The sequence below is a fragment of the Piliocolobus tephrosceles genome, chromosome 14 (assembly GCF_002776525.5).
Source record: "Piliocolobus tephrosceles isolate RC106 chromosome 14, ASM277652v3, whole genome shotgun sequence".
In the NCBI taxonomy this organism is placed as follows: domain Eukaryota; kingdom Metazoa; phylum Chordata; class Mammalia; order Primates; family Cercopithecidae; genus Piliocolobus; species Piliocolobus tephrosceles.
In genome coordinates, this window is record NC_045447.1 from 40,914,242 (window position 1) to 40,932,802 (window position 18,561).

An 18,561-nucleotide genomic window follows, 5' to 3' on the forward strand; every position below is an offset into this window, starting at 1 on the left:
CTGCCTGCCCTGTGATGGAGGAACCCAACTTTAAGAAATGCCCCCTTGTTATTCAGACTTTGGTTTTGAGAACTGGATCATTGACCTCTTGAATATCAGATCAGGAAAGACTCAGAAATCTAGTCTGCCCCACTCCTTTTCTGGCAGGGACAGCTAAGCTGGGGTGAGGGACGGGCCCAGGGTCAGGCAGCAAGAGGCAGGGCTGCAGCCAGAACCTGGCCTCCCACGCCCGGGCCACCGCCTTCCACAAAGCACAGGGCCTAGTCCACGGGCATGGCCCAAAGAGAATTCCTGGGCTCCCACTTCCTGTAAAGATAGGCAGGCTGGCTCTCTTCTTCCCCAGTCCCCCTTCTCCAGGGTTTTCCTTCTTTCATTCCACTGGTGACTGTCCTATGGCTTTTCTCTTTTCTGAGGTTTCTCTTTTTCCTCCCTACAGTTCTGAGCCAAGACGAGCACTCAAGGTAGGGCACCGAGCTGGAGGGAGAGGTACTGCCCGACGCCGCCCACTGCCACTGCTGTTCCAGGCTGTGCTCACTCTGCCTCCCTGTCTGGCGTGTCTGTGCCTTCGCTGGGGCTGGAAGCAGGGTATCTCATGTGACAAAAGCCTTCTTTCCAAAGCCTTAGAAATACCAGCGTGTGGCCGAGCATGGTGGCTTGTCCCTGTAATTCAGTGCTTTGAGAGGCCACGGCCGGAGGAATGCCTGAGGCCAGGAGTTTGAGACCAGCCTGGGCAACGCAATGAGACCTCGTCTCTACAAAAAATTAAAAATTAATTAGCTGGGTGTAGTGGCGCACACCTGTAGTCCCAACTACTCGGGGGCCTGAGACGGGAGGATCACTTGAGCCCAGGAGGTCGAGGCTGCAGTGAGCTATGATCATGCCATTGCACTCCAGCCTGGGTGACAAAGTGAGACCCTGTCTCTAAAACTAAAACAGAAAGAAAGATAAATATCCATGAGCACGTCTAGGCCTGGGAGGAGGAAGGGGTGGTATCAAGGAGGGAGACCCAGCGGTGTGGAGAAGTGGCCAGCGCCAGAGCTGGGTCTGCTTTCTCTACGCAGTGCCTGCTGGGCACCTGCCATGGGCTGAACACACCTGGGTTTGGATCCTGGCTCTCTTTCGTGACAAGGGGGACTTACTTTCTCTGTGTGTGTTTCCTCATCTGTTAAGTGGGAATTAGGGCACTTTAATATTTATCCCACAGCCTTGTGGATGTGAGGGAGATGGGCCAGGTCGTGGTAGGTCCTTTCTTCCATTGCGGGGGGCTTGTTGTATGTTCCCGGGCATTGGATTCGGAGCTCTGTCAGCCGACTGAGGGGGTGGGTGTGGGGTAGGGAATAGTAGCTCTCGAGCTGTCGTGCAAACTCAGTGATGGAGACAGTGCTCACGTTGCACTTGCCACTTGCCAGACACTGTTCTGAGCCTTTTGCACATATGAACTCACAGAATCCTCTCCCAGCCACATGAGGTAGTACTGTTATTATCCTCATTTTCCAGATGAGAGGATGCGGCACAGAAAGGTTAAGTAACTTGTCCAGGGGCTCAGCGGTCAAGACAGAATTGCCACCCAGATAGTGGGGCCTCAGCATTCATGCCGCTAACCGCCAGGCGGTGCCGGTACATGGCCCACGCCAGCATCTTCAATGTGGTGTTGTACTGTCTGATGGGTGGGAGAGGTCACACGAGCCTGCATGCGTGTAGCCAGAAGGCACCAAAAGACAACCCTTGGAGGGCAGGGACTAGAGTGTGGGCATCCAGGTGGATTCCAGCTGGTGGGGAGCTCAGATGGTGCCCAGCAGGAAGTTTGGTGGTTGGGACTTTAGAATGAAACCGTCCTGGCCAGGTACGGTGGCTCACGCCTGTAATCCTAACACTTTGGGAGGCTGAGGTGGAAGGATTGCTTGAGACCAGGAGTTGGAAAATAGCCTGGGAAACATAGTGAGACCTCGTCTCTACAAAATCAAAAAATTAGTTGGGCATGGTGGTACGTGCCTGTAGTCCCAGCTACTTGAACAGGCTGAGGTGGGAGGATTGCTTGAGCCCAGGAGGTTGAGGCTGCCGTGAGCTACGATCACGCCACTGCACTCCAGCTTGGGTGACAAAGCAAGACAAACAAAAAGAATTAGACAGACCTGGGTTTGGTCACATCTGCCTTATACTGGCTGTGCCTTAGGCAAGTTACCTACCCTTTCAGAGCCTCTGAGGCCTCATCTGTTATAGGAATAATAAAAGAACATCCCTTCTAGGATCGCTGGGAGGATGAAGTGAGAGAATATATGCCTCATGGTGTTGGTGAAGGGAGTGATGCAGGAAGCCTGCACAGCCTCTGTATTCATAAGTTTCTATATCTCCAGACACTCAAGGGTTACACTCCAGAGAGAGTGGGGTGTGGTCCTGGAAAGGCCTGATGCTCATAGGAGACTGGTCCCTGCACCACAAACAAGATTTTCACTTCTTGCCACATAAAGATAGGACATGGGGACCGTGGAGAAGAAGCAGGCAGAAACTTGCCAGCAGAGTGGCTGGCACACACAGCAGCATTTTGGAAAGATAGTGAAGCTGTTTTTTTATCTAGGTCAGGGGCAGGATTGGATAGGTGGAGGAGGGTGGCGCCAGGGGTTGGAAGTGCCAGGGTCCAGCCAGGAGAAGGAAGAGAGCAAACTGAGTGGAGGCACGGCCTTTCAGCCTTGGCACAGCGAGAGAGATGAAAGCAGGGGTGGCCGGGGTTGGGGCACCACAGAGAGCCCCAGGGGAGCAGTGAGTCGGGATGACATGATGAAATCAACGGGGAGCATTCGTTCCCTGCCCTGGGAGCAGAGGCTTTTCTAGTGTGTCAGGGTCTGGACGGAGGGCATCAGCCCCGGGCATGCATCGGAGCTTCCAGGCTGGGAAGACCTTGGCGATCATCTTGGCCGGAATGAAGGCTCACACAGGGAGGGCCAGGACCACCTGTGGGCTGTGCACATGTGACCCTGATGAGGAAGTGCCCCAAACTCTGTGTGATGTTCTTCATTTCCAAATCAATTACGCCATGTTGGAGTCATCCCTGCTGTAGCATCGCTTGCACTCGCCTCCAGCCCATACGACAATGGGAGAGAAAGGGCCTGAGTTTCAGCCAGTAAATACCCTGGAACTGTGAGGTATAACCCTAAGCATGTGTTAGGTGACTGAACGGCTTCCGTACTGTCCTTCCGAGCAGAATTGAGAGCCACTATTATAGCTGATCCTTCTCTGAGGCTCAGGTCCTTGCTTGAACCTTCCCAGTGCTTGTCCAGCTTCTCCTTGTATGTCCCAGCAGCAGGGAGCTCATTCCCTCCACTGAATGGGCAACTTACAAAAGGCAAACTCAGAGATGTTCATCACAGCATTATTCATAATCAAAAACCAACTGCAAACACCCCGGGCTCAAATTTTAAAATGACAGGAAAAGGATGATGAGTAAGTTCTGGTAAATTCACCCAAGAGAATCATCACCAGAGGTTGAAAATGATCATTGGGAAGCTTATGTAGCAACATTGAAAGGTTTTTCAAAGTGACACGGAGTTAATTTTACAGTATGATTATAAATACATGATAAAATATGTTGATTTTAAAAACAAACACTAGTGGAGCACTTGCTTTGTTTTGGTCCCTGTAGCCAGTGTTATCACACATTATCTCACTTAGTCTCCCAACTGCCCAGTAGGTTAGCTGGTATTTGCCCCTTTTACAGATGAGGAAACAGAGGGTCAGAGTGGTTCAGTGGCCTGCCTGAAGCCTTCCAGCCAGGACATCATCCAGGGCTTAAATTCAGACCTGTTGGTCCCTTTACCACATCATGCTGACATCGAGAATAGAGAAGGGGGCTATAAGTATTTTTTTTTTCTTTCAGACTTCCTCTTCTGTTGCCATTATTGGAAATTTCTAAAGAAAAGAAGCTTTGGGGGCTCATTTGAGGGTGTGACTCCCCAGGACTAGGGAGATGTTTATGTCCAACTCATAACATACTTCTCTTTCTTCTCCAGGATGACATGGAAGCTTACCGGACCCAGAACCACTTCCTCAACTCCGAGATCCACCAGGTCACGAAAATCTGGAGAAAGGTGGCTGAGAAGGAGAAGGCACTCCTGACGAAGGTGTGGGGTAGGGCCCTGTTCCTGCCTTCTCCATCCCCAGCCCCTCTGCTGGTCCCCATGCTGCCCACCCCGTCTCACTCTCCTCATTTCCTGTCTGCTGCTCTCCCTCTGAACTGACCCCTTGTGAGCAGGGCCCATATCAGGTTCTTCTCCAGACCCCTGTGGTCTGGTGATTGAGTCATTTGTTCAGCGGCGTTCACTAGGTAGCTATGGGGTAGGGACATCAAGACCAATAAGGCTGGTACCTGCCCTGAAGGAGGGTGTAGACTGGTGAGGGAGTGTAACACAATCAAGATGCACTTGGGACCGGGTACAGTGACTCACGTCTGTAATCCCAGCACTTTGGGAGGCTGAGGCGAGCAGATCACGAGGTCAGGAGATCAAGACCATCCTGGCTAACATGGTGAAACCCCGTCTCTACTAAAAATACAAAAAAAAAAAAAATTAGCCGGGCAAGGTGGTGGGTGCCTGTAGTCCCAGCTACTCGGGAGGCTGAGGCAGGAGAATGGCGTGAACCCAGGAGGTGGAGCTTGCAGTGAGCCGAGATTGAGACACTGCACTCCAGCCTGGGTGACACAGCGAGGCTCCGTCCCTGCCACGCCCCCGCAAAAAAGATGCACTTGGGCTTGTGGGATTCTTGGGGGTCCATTTCAAAGGTACCTTCTGAATTGAGTCCTAAGGATGAGTTAATGTTACCCAGGCAAGCAGTGGAGAAGGACCTTCCAGAAAAAGAGACAGCATGGTAAAGATGTGTGGTCTGAGAGGCAGGGGGCAGGGCTGGGGAGAGTGAGACATGAGGCTGGAGGTGAGGAGTTTGGAGTTTACTCCAAGGAAACTGGGGAGCTGAAGGATTCTGAGTGGAGAAGTCCTCAGTCAGACTTCTGTTCCTGTTCTGAGAAGACTGCTGTGACTGCTCAGGAGGGTGGGCTTGAGGAGGTGAGCCTGGAAGTGGGGAGACTGTTTGGAATCAGCAGCAGAAATCCCTGAGAAGGGGCCAGGTGCGGTGGCTCAGGCCTGGAATCCCAGCACTTTGGGAGGCCGAGGCAGGTGGATCCTTGGGCCCAAGAGTTCAAGACCAGCCTGGGCAACATGGCAAAGCCCCGCCTCTACCAAAAATACAAAAATTAGCCGTGCATGGTGGTGCACACCTGTAATCCCAGCTACTCAGGAGGCTAAGGCACAAGAATCATTTGAACCCAGGAGGTAGAGGTTGCAGTGAGCCAAGATTGTGCCACTGCACTCCAGCTTGGGTGACAGAGCAAGACTCTCTTAGAAAAAAAAAAGCAAGCAATCCCTGAAACAGGTGTTAATGGTGGGACTCAGGAAGCAGCCCAGGCGACAGAGGTGGGCACCAGGTGGGATAGGTAGAAGAACAGGCACAGAGGATGGCTTGGAGCTGGTGCCCGGCAAGTGTTTGGAGATGGCAGCCTGGCAAGGGTGCAGCAGAATTGTTCCCTTGCTGCCACCCCAGGATGAGATAGGATTCGGGGTGGCCCAGAGGTCATGGCAGTGCTATGAGCAGATTTTCACTGTCCCCATCTCACAAAAATGGAAAACAAGGAACTTGCCTGACTTGCCTAGTACCACCCAGCTTGTATAAATGGAAACACAAAAGTTCAAGGCGAGGCGGGGTTGGGGGGCCAGTGTCCCAAGCAAGGGAAGAGGGTGCAGGAGGGCTGTGAAGTGGGAGGGATGTGTGTTGGAGGAACAGAAAGAGCCTAGGTGGCGGCAGCAGAGGGCAGGCACAAGGGCAGTGTCTGTCCCCTGGGAGATGCTCAGTCATACCACCTGCAGAGCTTGCTCTGTGCCCGGCACCCTGGGAAGGGCTTTACACACATCCGCTCATCTGATCCTCACCCAAATCCTGAGGCAGACTCTGTATGATCCTCATTTTATGGATGAAGAAGTTAAGGCACAGAAAGGTTAAGTAACTTGCCACAGGCCACACAGCTAGCAGTGACTGAACCAGGATGGGACCGTAACCTGTGTAAGAGTTTGTGCTGTCTCTGCACACCCCTCTCCTCTTTCTTCTGAACCAGCTCCAACCTGGGCCTGGTCCTCTCTTGCCCGCCTTGCTGAAAACCACTGGCCTCAGGGCCCATCTCCTTTCCCTTATACGAAGGTCTGGGAGTCGGGAGTCGGGCAGATGAGAGCTGGAAGGGCTGTGCTGCCTAAAGCTGTTCAGGCCTCAGGCTTCTGGGGCTGCCCAGGCCCCACCAGGTAGCCTGACCAGCCCTGACCACTGTTTGCAGTGCGCCTACCTCCAAGCCAGAAACTGCCAGGTGGAAAGCAAGTACCTGGCTGGGCTAAGAAGGCTGCAGGAGGCCCTGGGGGACGAAACCAGCGAGTGCTCAGAGCTGCTGAGGCAGCTTGTCCAGGAGGCGCTGCAGTGGGAAGCCGGGGAGGCCTCATCTGACAGCATCGAGCTGAGCCCCATCAGGTGAGCCTGGCGGCCCAGGCAGGGCTGGTCTGTGTGAGCTGGCAGCTCCTCCCCAGTTTCCCTGCTGCCAGGTCCTGCCAACCATGTGCAAGTCCTGCACAGCATTACCTCCTCTGATCTTCACATGCATGAGCATGTGGCTGCAGCTGAGATGGTTCACACTCAGAGGAGGCAGCTCCCTGCCACGGCCCTACAGTACATTTGTGGCACAGGCTGCCTCCAGAGCCCTGTGCTTTCTGTTTCTCCAGGCTGCCTCCCAAATGTGGCTGCCTCCTAGATGTGCCTGTCAGGGAGGGGAGGAGGGGAGACAAGCAGGTCGTCTCCTCTGCACCAAGCCCTTGCTGTGCACAGTGGACATGGGCGGTTAAATACAACAGAAAGGAGGGTGGCTATGCTCGAAGGCCCCTGGAGGCTGAGTAGTCCAGTGGCAGAAGCTCGAGCTTTGGAGCCAGTCCTGGCTCTCTCGATGTGTAACAATTCCCTTTACCTTTCTGAGCCTTGTACTCGGCCTCCATAAGATGTGTGCAAAGAGCTGGACACAGTGACTCACGTCTGTAATCCCAGCACTTTGGGAGGCTGAACTGGGTGGATTGCTTGAGGCCAGGAGTTTGAGACCAGCCTGGGCAATATATTGGAAGGGAGGAAGGGAAGGGAAGAAAGAAGGAAAAGAAGATACAAGATTTGGGCAAATACACCGGCTTTGCAGGGTCATTAGGATTAAAGGAGATTGTGCAGGCAGGGCATAGAGTGGAGGTGAGTTGAATAAATGAAAGGCCGTCTGGAATGGGTCCCCAGCTCTTCCACCTCTGCCTGTCATTGGTGCCGTCTGTTCCCCGTCCATCCCTGGGCTTACTGGCTGTGGTAAGTGGGGTTCTGTATGCACAGTGCGGGACTCCTTGGGCCTAAGGCTGCATGGAGTTATAAGAGGGTCCTTTATATTTGCATAGAATTAGTAAATATCTCTTGAGCATTTACTGTGTACCAGGCATTATCTAGGCCGCCAGCATCTTATAACAGAGGATCTCATTGGGTCTTCAGGTGGCAGAGCAGGGATTCCTATACCCGTTATACAGATTCACAACCTGAGGTTGGGAGAACTGAAGTGACCTGCTGTGTGGTTAACCCTCAGTGAAGGCAGGGCAGGAACCTGGCCTGGGGGCCTCCCTGTCCCCACCACCCCTTAGCTAGGGAAGGGCTCTGCAAGGTGTTGCTAACATGGACTTCTGCTGGCAGTGAGTATGATGAGTACGGCTTCCTGACAGTGCCCGACTATGAGGTCGAAGACCTGAAGCTGCTGGCCAAGATCCAGGCACTGGAGGTGCGCTCCCACCACCTGCTGGGCCTCGAGGCTGTGGATCGGCCGCTGCGGGAGCGCTGGGCCGCCCTGGGCGAGCTTGTGCCCTCAGCTGAGCTCAAGCAGCTACTGCGGGCAGGAGTGCCCCGTGAACACCGGCCTCGTGTCTGGAGGTGGCTGGTCCACCTCCGTGTCCAGCACCTGCACACTCCAGGCTGCTACCAGGAACTGCTGAGCCGGGGCCGGGCCCGCGAGCACCCTGCTGCCCGCCAGATTGAGCTGGACCTGAACCGGACCTTCCCCAACAACAAGCACTTCACCTGCCCCACCTCCAGCTTCCCTGACAAGCTCCGCCGGGTGCTTCTGGCCTTCTCCTGGCAGAACCCCACCATCGGCTACTGCCAAGGCCTGAACAGGTGAGCCACCAAAGCCCAGTGAAGATGTGACCATTACCTTTGGGAGCACAGGTCCCCAACCCTCAGACCATGGACTGATAGCCATCTGTGGCCTGTTAACAGGGCCACACAGCAGGAGGTGAGCGGTGGGCGAGAGAGCATTACCACCTGAGCTCCGCCTCCTGTCAGATCAGTGGCAGCATGAGATTCTCACAGGAGCACGAACCCTATTGTGAACTCTGCATGCGAGGGATCTAGGTTACGTGTTCCTTATGAAAATCTAATGCCTGATGATCTGAGGTGGAGCAGTTTCAAAACCACCCCTCCCCCACCCCAGTCCATGGAAAAATTGTCTTTCCCGAAACTGGTCCCTAGTGCCAAAAAGGTTGGGGACTGCTGTTTGAGCACTGCTCTCTCTCTCTCTTTGGAGCCTCCCAAGAACCTGGAGACATGAGCCCAGGTTCCCCAACACAGGCTAGTGAGGACATGTTTAAGACAGAGATGGGCCAGAGCTCAGAGCTCCAGGCCCCTTGTCCCTGCTCTCTCCTTTGATTTGTGCTTGGGAAGGTACGACTCACATGGCATCTCAAATCTTGGCCTGCTGGAATCTACAGGATATGGCCCCACTCACGTGGCAGGACTTTCTGGGTCAGGAATCATTTGCTTTCAGTGAAACCCACGCAGAAGACCCTGGGAAAAGGGACTTTCTAAATGTTACAAGGGGGTTTCACAGAAGCCAGGAAAAGAAAACAGAGCTGAGGACCAGATGGTCATTGGAAGCCAAGGCAGCTGCTCTCTGCAGCAGGGCCACAGCCCTGCACAACCCCAGGGGGCAGCCTTCATGCCACAGTCCTGGGTTGCCATCCCCTGAGCTCATATGGCACCAAGGTACCGCTCTGCTGCCCTCTGCAGCTGCATGGCCTCTGGCCTCTCTTCATTATGTGTGTCTGCTTCCTTCTCTCTCAGCAGACCAGCCTCTGTCCATTCATTCTGTGGACATTTAGGAACCATCAAGGCTGTCAGAATGGAGACCTCAGCCCCTGAGTCTTGGGCCTTTCAGCGAGTCTTCCCACGCCACCCCTTGTGTTCCAGGCCTAAATTCCCCAAAGAAAGAATCTGATTGGCCCAGTCAGGAATAATTTCCACTTCTGGTCCAATTGGTGGGGATGGAGGGAGGGACTGGGGATAGGGGATGAGGTCACCTGGTTCACAGGGCTGTCTCCCCTCCAAGATTGTGAGGGACTGTCATCCCCCTACTCCAGCCCCAGCTATTTCAGTAGAAGCTGCATAGTTGCAGATATTTTCCCAAAGCAAGTTTTGACTCCATTTACTTTAAACACACATATACCTAAGCAAAATTTACATAAGCCATACTGCTCTTTTTTCAGAATAGGTGGTGTGTGACATTTATTTAACACAGAATCAACATTCAGTGTCCTTACTCAAATTTGAGTGGTTTCCAAAGGTAGATATTTTTCATACTCTATTTCCAGCCTAAAATTGGGTGAAATTGAGCATGTATATGTACAATTCCTGAGAATTAAGAGTTAAACTCCAAAAGTAATGCCTCTCAGTCAAAGCCTCATTGGAAAATATGTTCAGATTTCATGCCACGCTAAATGCCTGCCACAGGTCAGGTCTGTAGAAATTTCATTCATTCAACAGTCTGACAAAAGTCCCTGTACTTCTCATTTGTTTGAACATGTTAAAATCCAGGAGAAACAAAATCTGCAAAGCCTCTTGTAAGAATAGCTGTGAAGGGAGCTGGAAACTATGAGATCAGAATGAATAATAATTTTTGCATTTCACACAAAGGCCAGGTAGGAAGTAATGCATAATGGGGGCCTCTTGGATGCCAGGTGTTTAACACCTGATGGCGTTTAATCCTCACAGAAACCTTCACTGGTGCCATGCCCAGATGAAACATGAGAGGGTCTGAGAGGCTGAGGAACCCGCCCATTGCCTCACCACAAATGCTGGCCCAGCCACCTGCTTACCCTGGGCCCTGGCTGCCCCCAGCCCGCAAACCCAGTCCTTTCTATACAACCTGCCCTCTCTCCAAATAGCAGTAGTCAGAGGCTGTGCTGAGGCCCCACAGAAACCTTTCTCTTCTGTAGATGTAACCTTCTTGAGACCTGCTTTTGAAGTTCAACCTGTGCTGAAGGGGCAGAGAAAAATCCTATAGCAGGAGGGGCACTTGAGATAAGCCTCATAGAAGGCGAGAACCTTCTCCCTGTGTAGAAGGAGGCAGCACACAGGCCACAGAGGGGCGCAGAAGGGACAACTGAGACCAAGAGAGGCGGAAGGTCCCCAGACGGGTTTTCTAAAATATCTTTCTCTGAATGGTATTTTTACTTAAATTTGATATGCAAGTGCAGATAATTGGTGTTCATGTAAACATAATAGGCCAGGCGCAGTGGCTCATGCCTGTAATCCCAGAACTTTGGGAGGCCGAGGTGGGCGGATCATGAGGTCAAAAGATGGAGACCATTCTGGCCAACATGGTGAAACCTCATCTCTACTAAAAATAGAACAAATAGCTGGGCGTGGTGGCGGGTGCCTGTAGTCCCAGCTACTCAGGAGGCTGAGGCAGGGGAATCACTTGAACCAGGGAGGCAGAGGTTGCAGTGAGCTGAGATCGCACCACTGCACTCCAGCCTGGCGACAGAGCAATACTCCATTTCATAATAGAAAGCCTGTTCAAATGTGGCATGTGCGATGTATTCGTTTGAAGGCTCTAAGCCCAAGCCTGTAGGTCCCCGACACATGTCTTCTTTGCCATCTAGTGGTAGCCGTTAGAACTGCATGTGTGGGCCGGGCGCTGTGGCTCACGCCTCTAATTCTAGCACTTGGAGAGGCTGAGGTGGGTGGATCCCTTGAGCCCAGGAGTTTGACACAGCCTGGGCCACATGGCAAAGCCCTGTCAAAAAAAAAAAAAAAAAAAAAAAAAAAAAAAAACCTAGCCAGGCGTGGTGGCACATGCCTGTAGTTCTAGCTACTTGGGAGGCTGAGGTGGTAAGGAGGCAGAGGTTGCAGTGAGCCATGATCATGCAGCTGGACTCCAGCCTGGGCAACAGAGTGAGTCTCCATCTCAAAAAAAGAAAGGAAAAGAAAAAGAACTGCATATTTGATGTCTCAAGATGACAGACCCTGCCTCTAAGGCAACAAATCCAGCTTGTTTAGATAGTGATGGAGACCACCTTGATGAGCTAATGCTAATTTAGAGCAAATGTTTTAAACCCATTTCCCTGTGAAAATAAGTACAGTGCTTTAAAAGTAGTTTGTTTTTCCCCCATCACACACTCCTTTCTTTGCAAGCCTACCTGGGCCCTGAATGCCCTTAGGTTCGAATTCAGCCATACCCCTGAGCAGTTAGTAAATCCTAGCCACTAGCCTCAGATAACTGACTTTTTAACATGTGCTGAAGTCTAAAGCTATGCTGGCAGCTAACCCCTAGACTGAGGCCATCCTGAGGCTCAGGGGGAACAGGGTGGGATAGAGTGGAGAGAGCACTGGGCTAGACTTTGGGAGCCCTGGCTTCTATTTCCACTCTGCCGCCAACTGACTGTATAATGTTGAGCAGGTAACTTCTGCTTTCTGGGTCTTGGTTTTTCAACCACTGCAATAAGGAGTTTGTCTAGACCAGAAACGACCGTAGGAAGCAGCTGCCTGGAGCCTTGTCCTGGGAGAGTTTCTGAGGCAGCCTTCGGACTCAGTGGGAAAGAGTACTGTGATCAATTACTTATGTCTACCATGGGCTTAGGCAAAGGGAATGCTGCCATGATCAGTTAGTTATGTCTGCCCTGGGCACAGACAAAGAGAATAGAGGCCAGTGTATGCCACATTTGCTATCCTTGAACTCAGTGACCTGTGAAGGTCACTCCAGACCAGCTCTGAGAGAACAGAGCCTCCTATTTCCCAGGAGACCTGTGAATGTTCTCTTCATCCACTCAGCTTCAACTCAGGAAGGTTTTGTACAAATATTTGAACCATAGTTGGGAGAAATTCCTTCCCACTCTACTGGGGAAAGAGAAGGGATATTTCTTTTTTCTTTTCAGATTCAACCATGTTTCTAAGAGTTGTGAGCCTCAGAAGAAGTTGGAGGTCATGATCTAATCTAGAGAGAACCCAAAGAAGCATGAGTATATGGATGACGGAATGTGCTCCTTAAATGCTCGTTATGACCATAGAGTCAGAGGCTTTCTAAAGCAACATCTCCCCAGGGTCCTCTGAGGAACATTCGTTCTACTCAGCCCCCATGGGTGCAATGGACAACAGGGGTTCTGTGGACCCCCTGGGTGACGCTGGGTTAGAATCAGCCACACAGGATTTTGTTACCACAGGACTTCTCAGAGGCTTTACTAAGACTGTGTGCATCATAAGCCTCTCAGGAGCTAGAATGTGCAGCATTCCCCAGATATCTTTGAATATAGAGCCTTGTGTTCACCTCGCATCTTGGGAGACCAGTAGTCCCTGGAAAGACATTTTTTTGGAAAATGTCTTCTTGGACTGGCCCGGGATGGGAGCTGCCAGGGAAGATGGGAGAAGTAGAGAAAACAGTGCTTATCCCAGGAGGACTTCCCTGCTCAGCCCTGTGGGTTTTTGTTTGTTTCTTACCCATGGTTTCATTAGAGCCTTATGCTAACTTGGTGGGCAGGGGAAACAAAGGAGAAAAAAAGTTATGTGCATTGAGCACCTGGTAAATGCCAGGCAGTGAGCGAGGCATGGTAGGTCTGTCTCAAGACGCCTCATGGCCCTGGGGGCATAGATATTGTTAATCTCGCTAACAATAAATATCAATCTCAGATCATGAAACCAAGGTCCAGGAGTTAGCGTGCTTGCCGAGGTCTCAAAGCCTGTGAACATTAAGGTGCAGATAGCTCACATATATAAGGAGCTCACCGTGTGGCAGGCACCGTGTGGGGCACTGAATGAGCTCTGTTCATCCTCAAAACAGTCCTGTGAATATTATGAGACTGAGGCTTAGAAGTGTTCCGTAACTTGTCCCAGGTCACCCAGGAAGCCGCAAGATCAGGATTTACCCAAGCAGCCTGACTCCAGAGCCCCTGCTCTGAAGCGATCCCCATTGCTCTGGAAAACGCCAGTCATCCTCCCCCGAAACCCAGGTGCCAGGAGCACCAATCTGGTTAGGGAGTGAGGTTGCACTGGTGCTCACATGGAAGGACTTTCCCCCTGGAACCCCGGAAGCCACCTCTGCCACGTGCTGCCTGGCAGGGCCACGACTTCTGTAATCAATCCAGGCCTCCTTTCCTACCACTCCAGGCTGGCGGCCATCGCTCTGCTGGTCCTAGAGGAAGAGGAGAGTGCCTTCTGGTGCCTGGTGGCCATTGTGGAGACCATCATGCCCACTGATTACTACTCCAACACACTGACGGCATCCCAGGTGAGTGGGGCAGGGAGGGGACTTGGCAGCCATGCAGGGCAGTGCCCCAGAGCTGTTCCTAGAAGCCTGTGGCTCTCAGGAAAGTTGGGAATCTGTCAGGCTTCCTTTTCTCCCTCTGCACTGTGGGAGTGCATTTGGCTGCATGGAAGAGAAGCTCAACCTAACAACAGCTTCAGTGGGGGATTATTTTTCTCAGATAGTGAATGACCAGGCAGAACCACAGGGTTCAGGCTCCTAGCTCCCTGCTCTGCCATCTCTGGTATGTGGCCTTCATCCTCACACCCATCACCTCCTGGTCACAAAATGGCTGCATCGCCTCCAGCACTGTGGCCATGGCCTAGGCCAGGAGAAGCAGAAGGTGAACACCAGGAGCTGGCTCCCTGACCCAGCAACTTCTACTTGCAGTTTACTGGTCAGAACTATTTCATGGCTGTCCTAGTTGCAAGGCAGGCTAGGAAATGTACGTATTTAATTTTTACATCTTAACATCTCTGAAATTGATGTGTGTTCTATGACCCTTTTATTCATATTTTATTATGAAAAATTTCCCACATTCAAAACAATAGAGGGAATAGTATAATGAACCTCCATATGTCCATCACCTGGCTTCAGTTATCAACCCAGGGAGCCAGTGTTATTTCTTCTGAACTCCCATCCGCTCCTCCTGCTTTATCTCGAAGTAGATTTCTGGCATTGTATCAGTTCATCCATAAATCCTTCAGTAGGTCAATGGCATCTCAGACTCAGGGAGTTACCTTAGGTTTTGAACTGGACACTTGGCCTCCGTAGATGACCCAAGGTTCTGGGTGAGGGAGGATGGGAGCTACTGGCTATTTGCCACAGCTGACGCTAATGCCTGGAAGAGGACGTAAATGAGGGGAGAGGACTGAGCAACCAGCAGTTCCAGGAAGGAAGAGCAAGGGGAAAGTAAAATGGGGTCATCACAGAGGGAGGAGGAAAACCACGAAAGAACCATGTCTTGGAGCCAGGGAAGGAGCCAGTGCTGAAAGTGGTTAACCCGTCCAGTGAAACAAGGACAGAGGCATGACAGTGGCCACAAGGAGAGGTCACTGGCCACTGTCGCCAGGAGCACCCTGTTTTGAGAAGATTCCTTGGTGTCTGGCGAGGCAGGACATTATGCCCTCCCACACACACACCTGTTCCTGGACCAGACACCCGCCTAGCATCTTAGGCGTCAGGCACAACTTGGGCATAGAGAGGGGCTGCAGATGTCAGCTGATATAAGCGTAAAGACAAAGTTTCCATTTTGCCAAGGCCTGTGGACATGAGACCAGTGTCTCTGAACTGCCAGGAGGATCAGCTGGCCCCTGAGCTCCTGCTTGGCTCAAGGGATTCAAATGGGTGAGGGAGCTGAGAACGTGCCAGCCCACACAGCTCCACTGCAGAGCCCAGTGCCCTGGTCCAGAGGACTCTGGCCTATGTCAGGAGCAGTGGAGTGATATGATGCTGTATCTGACTCCCAGCTAGATTGGGCTCTGGCTCCCTGAGGAGCAGGAAAGAACCTGCCCAGAGCAGCTTCAGGACTGTGTGTGGACTGACTGGGTAGGAAGGCTGGGCAGGGAGGGAGGCAGCCTTATCCTCGGGCTGCGGATGACAGGCTCTCTCAATGGCTTCCAGGTGGACCAGCGGGTGCTCCAGGACCTGCTCTCGGAGAAGCTGCCCAGGCTGATGGCCCACCTGGGGCAGCACCACGTGGATCTCTCCCTCATCACCTTCAACTGGTTCCTCGTGGTCTTTGCAGACAGTCTCATTAGCAACATCCTCCTTCGGGTCTGGGATGCCTTCCTGTACGAAGGGACCAAGGTAGGGTGCTGCCAGGGGATGGGGCCCCTGAGCAAGTTCCTTCACCCATCTGGGTCTTGACTCTGCCCCTGGAGAATGGGAAGACAATGCTTACTTGTCAGGGCTGTTGAGAACGTCTCCTGAGAGCATGGCTTTGTCAACTGTAAAGTGCTTTGCATGTATGAGAAGAAGTAGTGGTTCTGCCTCTGAAGATATATCCTAAAGTTGGGGGATTTCTTTTCCGTGGAGAGGAGGTGTGAGCATGATCAGCGAGACACATCCCTATGCTGTCCTTGCCCCCCAGTCACCTGGGGCCTCCTTTTCTTCCTCCTGTTTGGACTAAGCCTTGGATTAAGAGACCGGAGCTCAGGTCTGGACCCAGCTCTGTCCTGACCTTGCCCAGAGACCCTGGGCAGGTCCCCCAACTCAGCCCTAGTTTACGCCTCAGTTTACAAAGCACCCATTTTTTTTTTTTGAGAAGGAGCCTTGCTCTGTCGCCTAGGCTGTAGTGCAGTGGCGTGATCTCCACTCACTGCAACTTCTGCCTCCCAGGTTCAAGCAATTCTCCTGCCTCAACCTCTGGAGTACCTGGGATTACAGGCATACGCCACCAATCCTGGCTAATTTTTGTATTTTTAGTAGAGACAGGGTTTCATCATGTTGGCCAGGCTGCTCTCGAACTCCTGACCTCAGGTGATCTGCCCGACCTGGCCTCCCAAAGTGCTGGGATTACTGGCGTGAACCACCGCGTCTGGCCTGCCAAAGCTCCACGTAAAGATACAGATTAACTCCATGAGGGCATGCCTCCCCCACAGTCATGGGACAAGACAGGCTAGAGCCAGGACTCTGTCCAAATCCCCAGATTTCAAGCTGTGCGCCCCCTGGGGTATTCAGTCTCCCTCAGCCCTCTGGAGCCCTCCCCCGCACATTGTGCCTCCAGGCCTCAACTTCTGCAGCCAGTCCAGGGTCTTCCATACTGCCTGGGTCTATCAGGTTCCCTCCCTCCAGGGATGACCTGCCTGGCCTCCCGTGCCCCACCTGAGCCCCCACTCTACCCCCAGGTGGTGTTTCGCTATGCCTTGGCCGTTTTCAAGTACAATGAGAAGGAGATCTTGAGGCTACACGATGGCCTGGAAATCTACCGGTACCTGCGCTTCTTCACCAAGACCATCTCCAACAGCCGGTGAGGACCCCCCACCCCCCTGCCACTCCCACCACTCACCTACCCCCAGGACACATAGCAGAGGGGAGGCTGATGTTTGCAAGTGGATTGGTAAGTGATGCTGATGCTCCTATTAATAGCTTAGAAATCTTCGGGGAAGTCTGACTGTCTGAGTGATCTGTCTGCCCCCTTAATATATGGCATTTGAGGCCTCCATGGAGTTTCATTTTTTGCCCACCTTCCCCTACCCTGAACATCCACGGCCAGTGTTCCTGGAAAACAGAATTATACGAGTTCCTAGGACAACCCCACCTCCGGGCTTTTGCCCTTGCAGTTTCTTCTACTTAGAATGCCTCCTTGCCACTTCCACCACTACTATCTTCTTTGCCTGGTCACCTTTTATTCATTCTTTAAAACTCAGCTCACATGTCACCTCCTCCAAGAAGCCCTCCATGACCAGCCCTTCCCTGCTGGCTTAGGTGTCTTTCTTCTGATCTTCCTCCTGCCTCAGTACATATCTCTGTGGGTGGAAATCATCTTATTCATTGTTTCCTTGTTTCCTCCTGAGGGCAGGGGCCAGGGCTCAGCCACAAGGGCAGAAGGAATGCGGGGATGTCTGTCTGGGAGAGCCTGGTAAATGCCAGCCAGGTGGGTAAACGCCAGCCAGGTGGGGTGACGTGCTCTGGGCTGATTGTGCCCTCCTCCCAGGAAGCTGATGAACATCGCCTTCAACGACATGAACCCCTTCCGCATGAAACAGCTGCAGCAGCTGCGCATGGTCCACCGGGAGCGACTGGAGGCTGAGCTGCGGGAGCTGGAGCAGCTTAAGGCCGAGTACATGGAGAGGCGGACATCCCAGCGCAGAGCCATGTCTGAGGGCTGCGCCAGCGAGGACGAGGTGGAGGGGGAGGCCTGACTTGGCCACCTCCCCTCCCCAAAGCCTTCCTCACCCGTGGAGGTTGGGCACCGACCAGTGGCCCAGCCCTGGGTGTCCCATCACCATGTGACCCTGGACACGTCCCTTCCCCTCTCTGGCCCTCAGTTTCCCCACCGGGACATTGTGTGCTGCAAAGCCATTGGTTGGGCTACTTCTTCATAGGCATGCACTTACCAGGGGTGCCACCCTTTTGTCACCTCTTCCACGAGCACTTTGGCATGTAAACAAGCAAGAGCACTGCCTCTATAGGGTAACCTGGAACATTCTCTAGGTTATATCAATATGAAACAATGTAAATGGTGGAAATCATTCATAAGCTTTGGGACTTAAACAGTTCTCAGTTCCCAATTGTTCCTGGATGGGCCCACGGGGCCAGGGTGTGCCACCACCAGCCTTCCAGCCTAGGGCATCTCTGGCTGCTATTTCTGTGAGCATCTGTAGGGCCAGCCCCTGCCTGGTTCCCTGAGATGTTAGGGTTTTGTCTTTCTGGGTAGCAGCTTCTTTTCAGTGCTGCCTGGGTCTGCATCCAGGATGCTCTCCGTGTACTGAAGCCTGTTTCCTCCTTTCTGCTCACAGTCCATTTTGGGGGGATCCCAGGAAAACCCCCTGTGCTGCACCACCAGGAACTTGATGTGGGGGTTGGGCAGAGAGCCCTGGCTCAAGTACCCCACTTGTGACCTCCCACTGCCCACTTCACAGGCTGGGGCACGGAGAGTCACCTCTCCTCTGAAAAATGGGTGATTGGGAGGGTAGGAGAAGGTGGCAAGTGGAGACTGCTGCAGCGCAAGCCAGGGCTGGCTCATCACAGCACCCACTGTGGCCCCAGTGCGGGGTCAGGCTCCTCCAGGTCCCTCCTCAGCAAATAGAGGCTTCAGTCTGTCCCCACCTGAGGCAGGGGGTCAAGGCCATACCAGTGACTTTGGCAACTCATTTCTCAGCGAAACCCCTGTCTGTGCTGGCCTAGCCTTGAGTTGGCTGTGTTTGGTATGAAGGACTGTGCGTGGGGGGTTC

At 52.7% G+C, this 18,561-nt stretch overlaps 1 protein-coding gene across 5 annotated transcripts in view; it reads left to right on the plus strand.

Annotated features, from left to right (window-relative positions):
• The window catches only part of TBC1D2 (TBC1 domain family member 2), a 62,946-nt gene extending 45,053 nt beyond the window's left edge, over positions 1-17,893 (plus strand). For 2 of the 5 annotated variants that reach the window (XM_026456164.1, XM_026456162.1), the window contains 7 exons: positions 4,005-4,115; positions 6,368-6,555; positions 7,789-8,265; positions 13,528-13,648; positions 15,287-15,472; positions 16,513-16,634; positions 17,322-17,893. In XM_026456164.1, the coding sequence (XP_026311949.1) occupies positions 4,005-4,115; positions 6,368-6,555; positions 7,789-8,265; positions 13,528-13,648; positions 15,287-15,472; positions 16,513-16,634; positions 17,322-17,529 (1,413 nt within the window). In that variant the 3' untranslated portion in view covers positions 17,530-17,893. The other 3 variants (XM_023202923.1, XM_023202926.1, XM_026456163.1) reach the window with 3 other exon arrangements.
• The last annotated feature ends 668 nt before the right edge of the window (positions 17,894-18,561 follow it).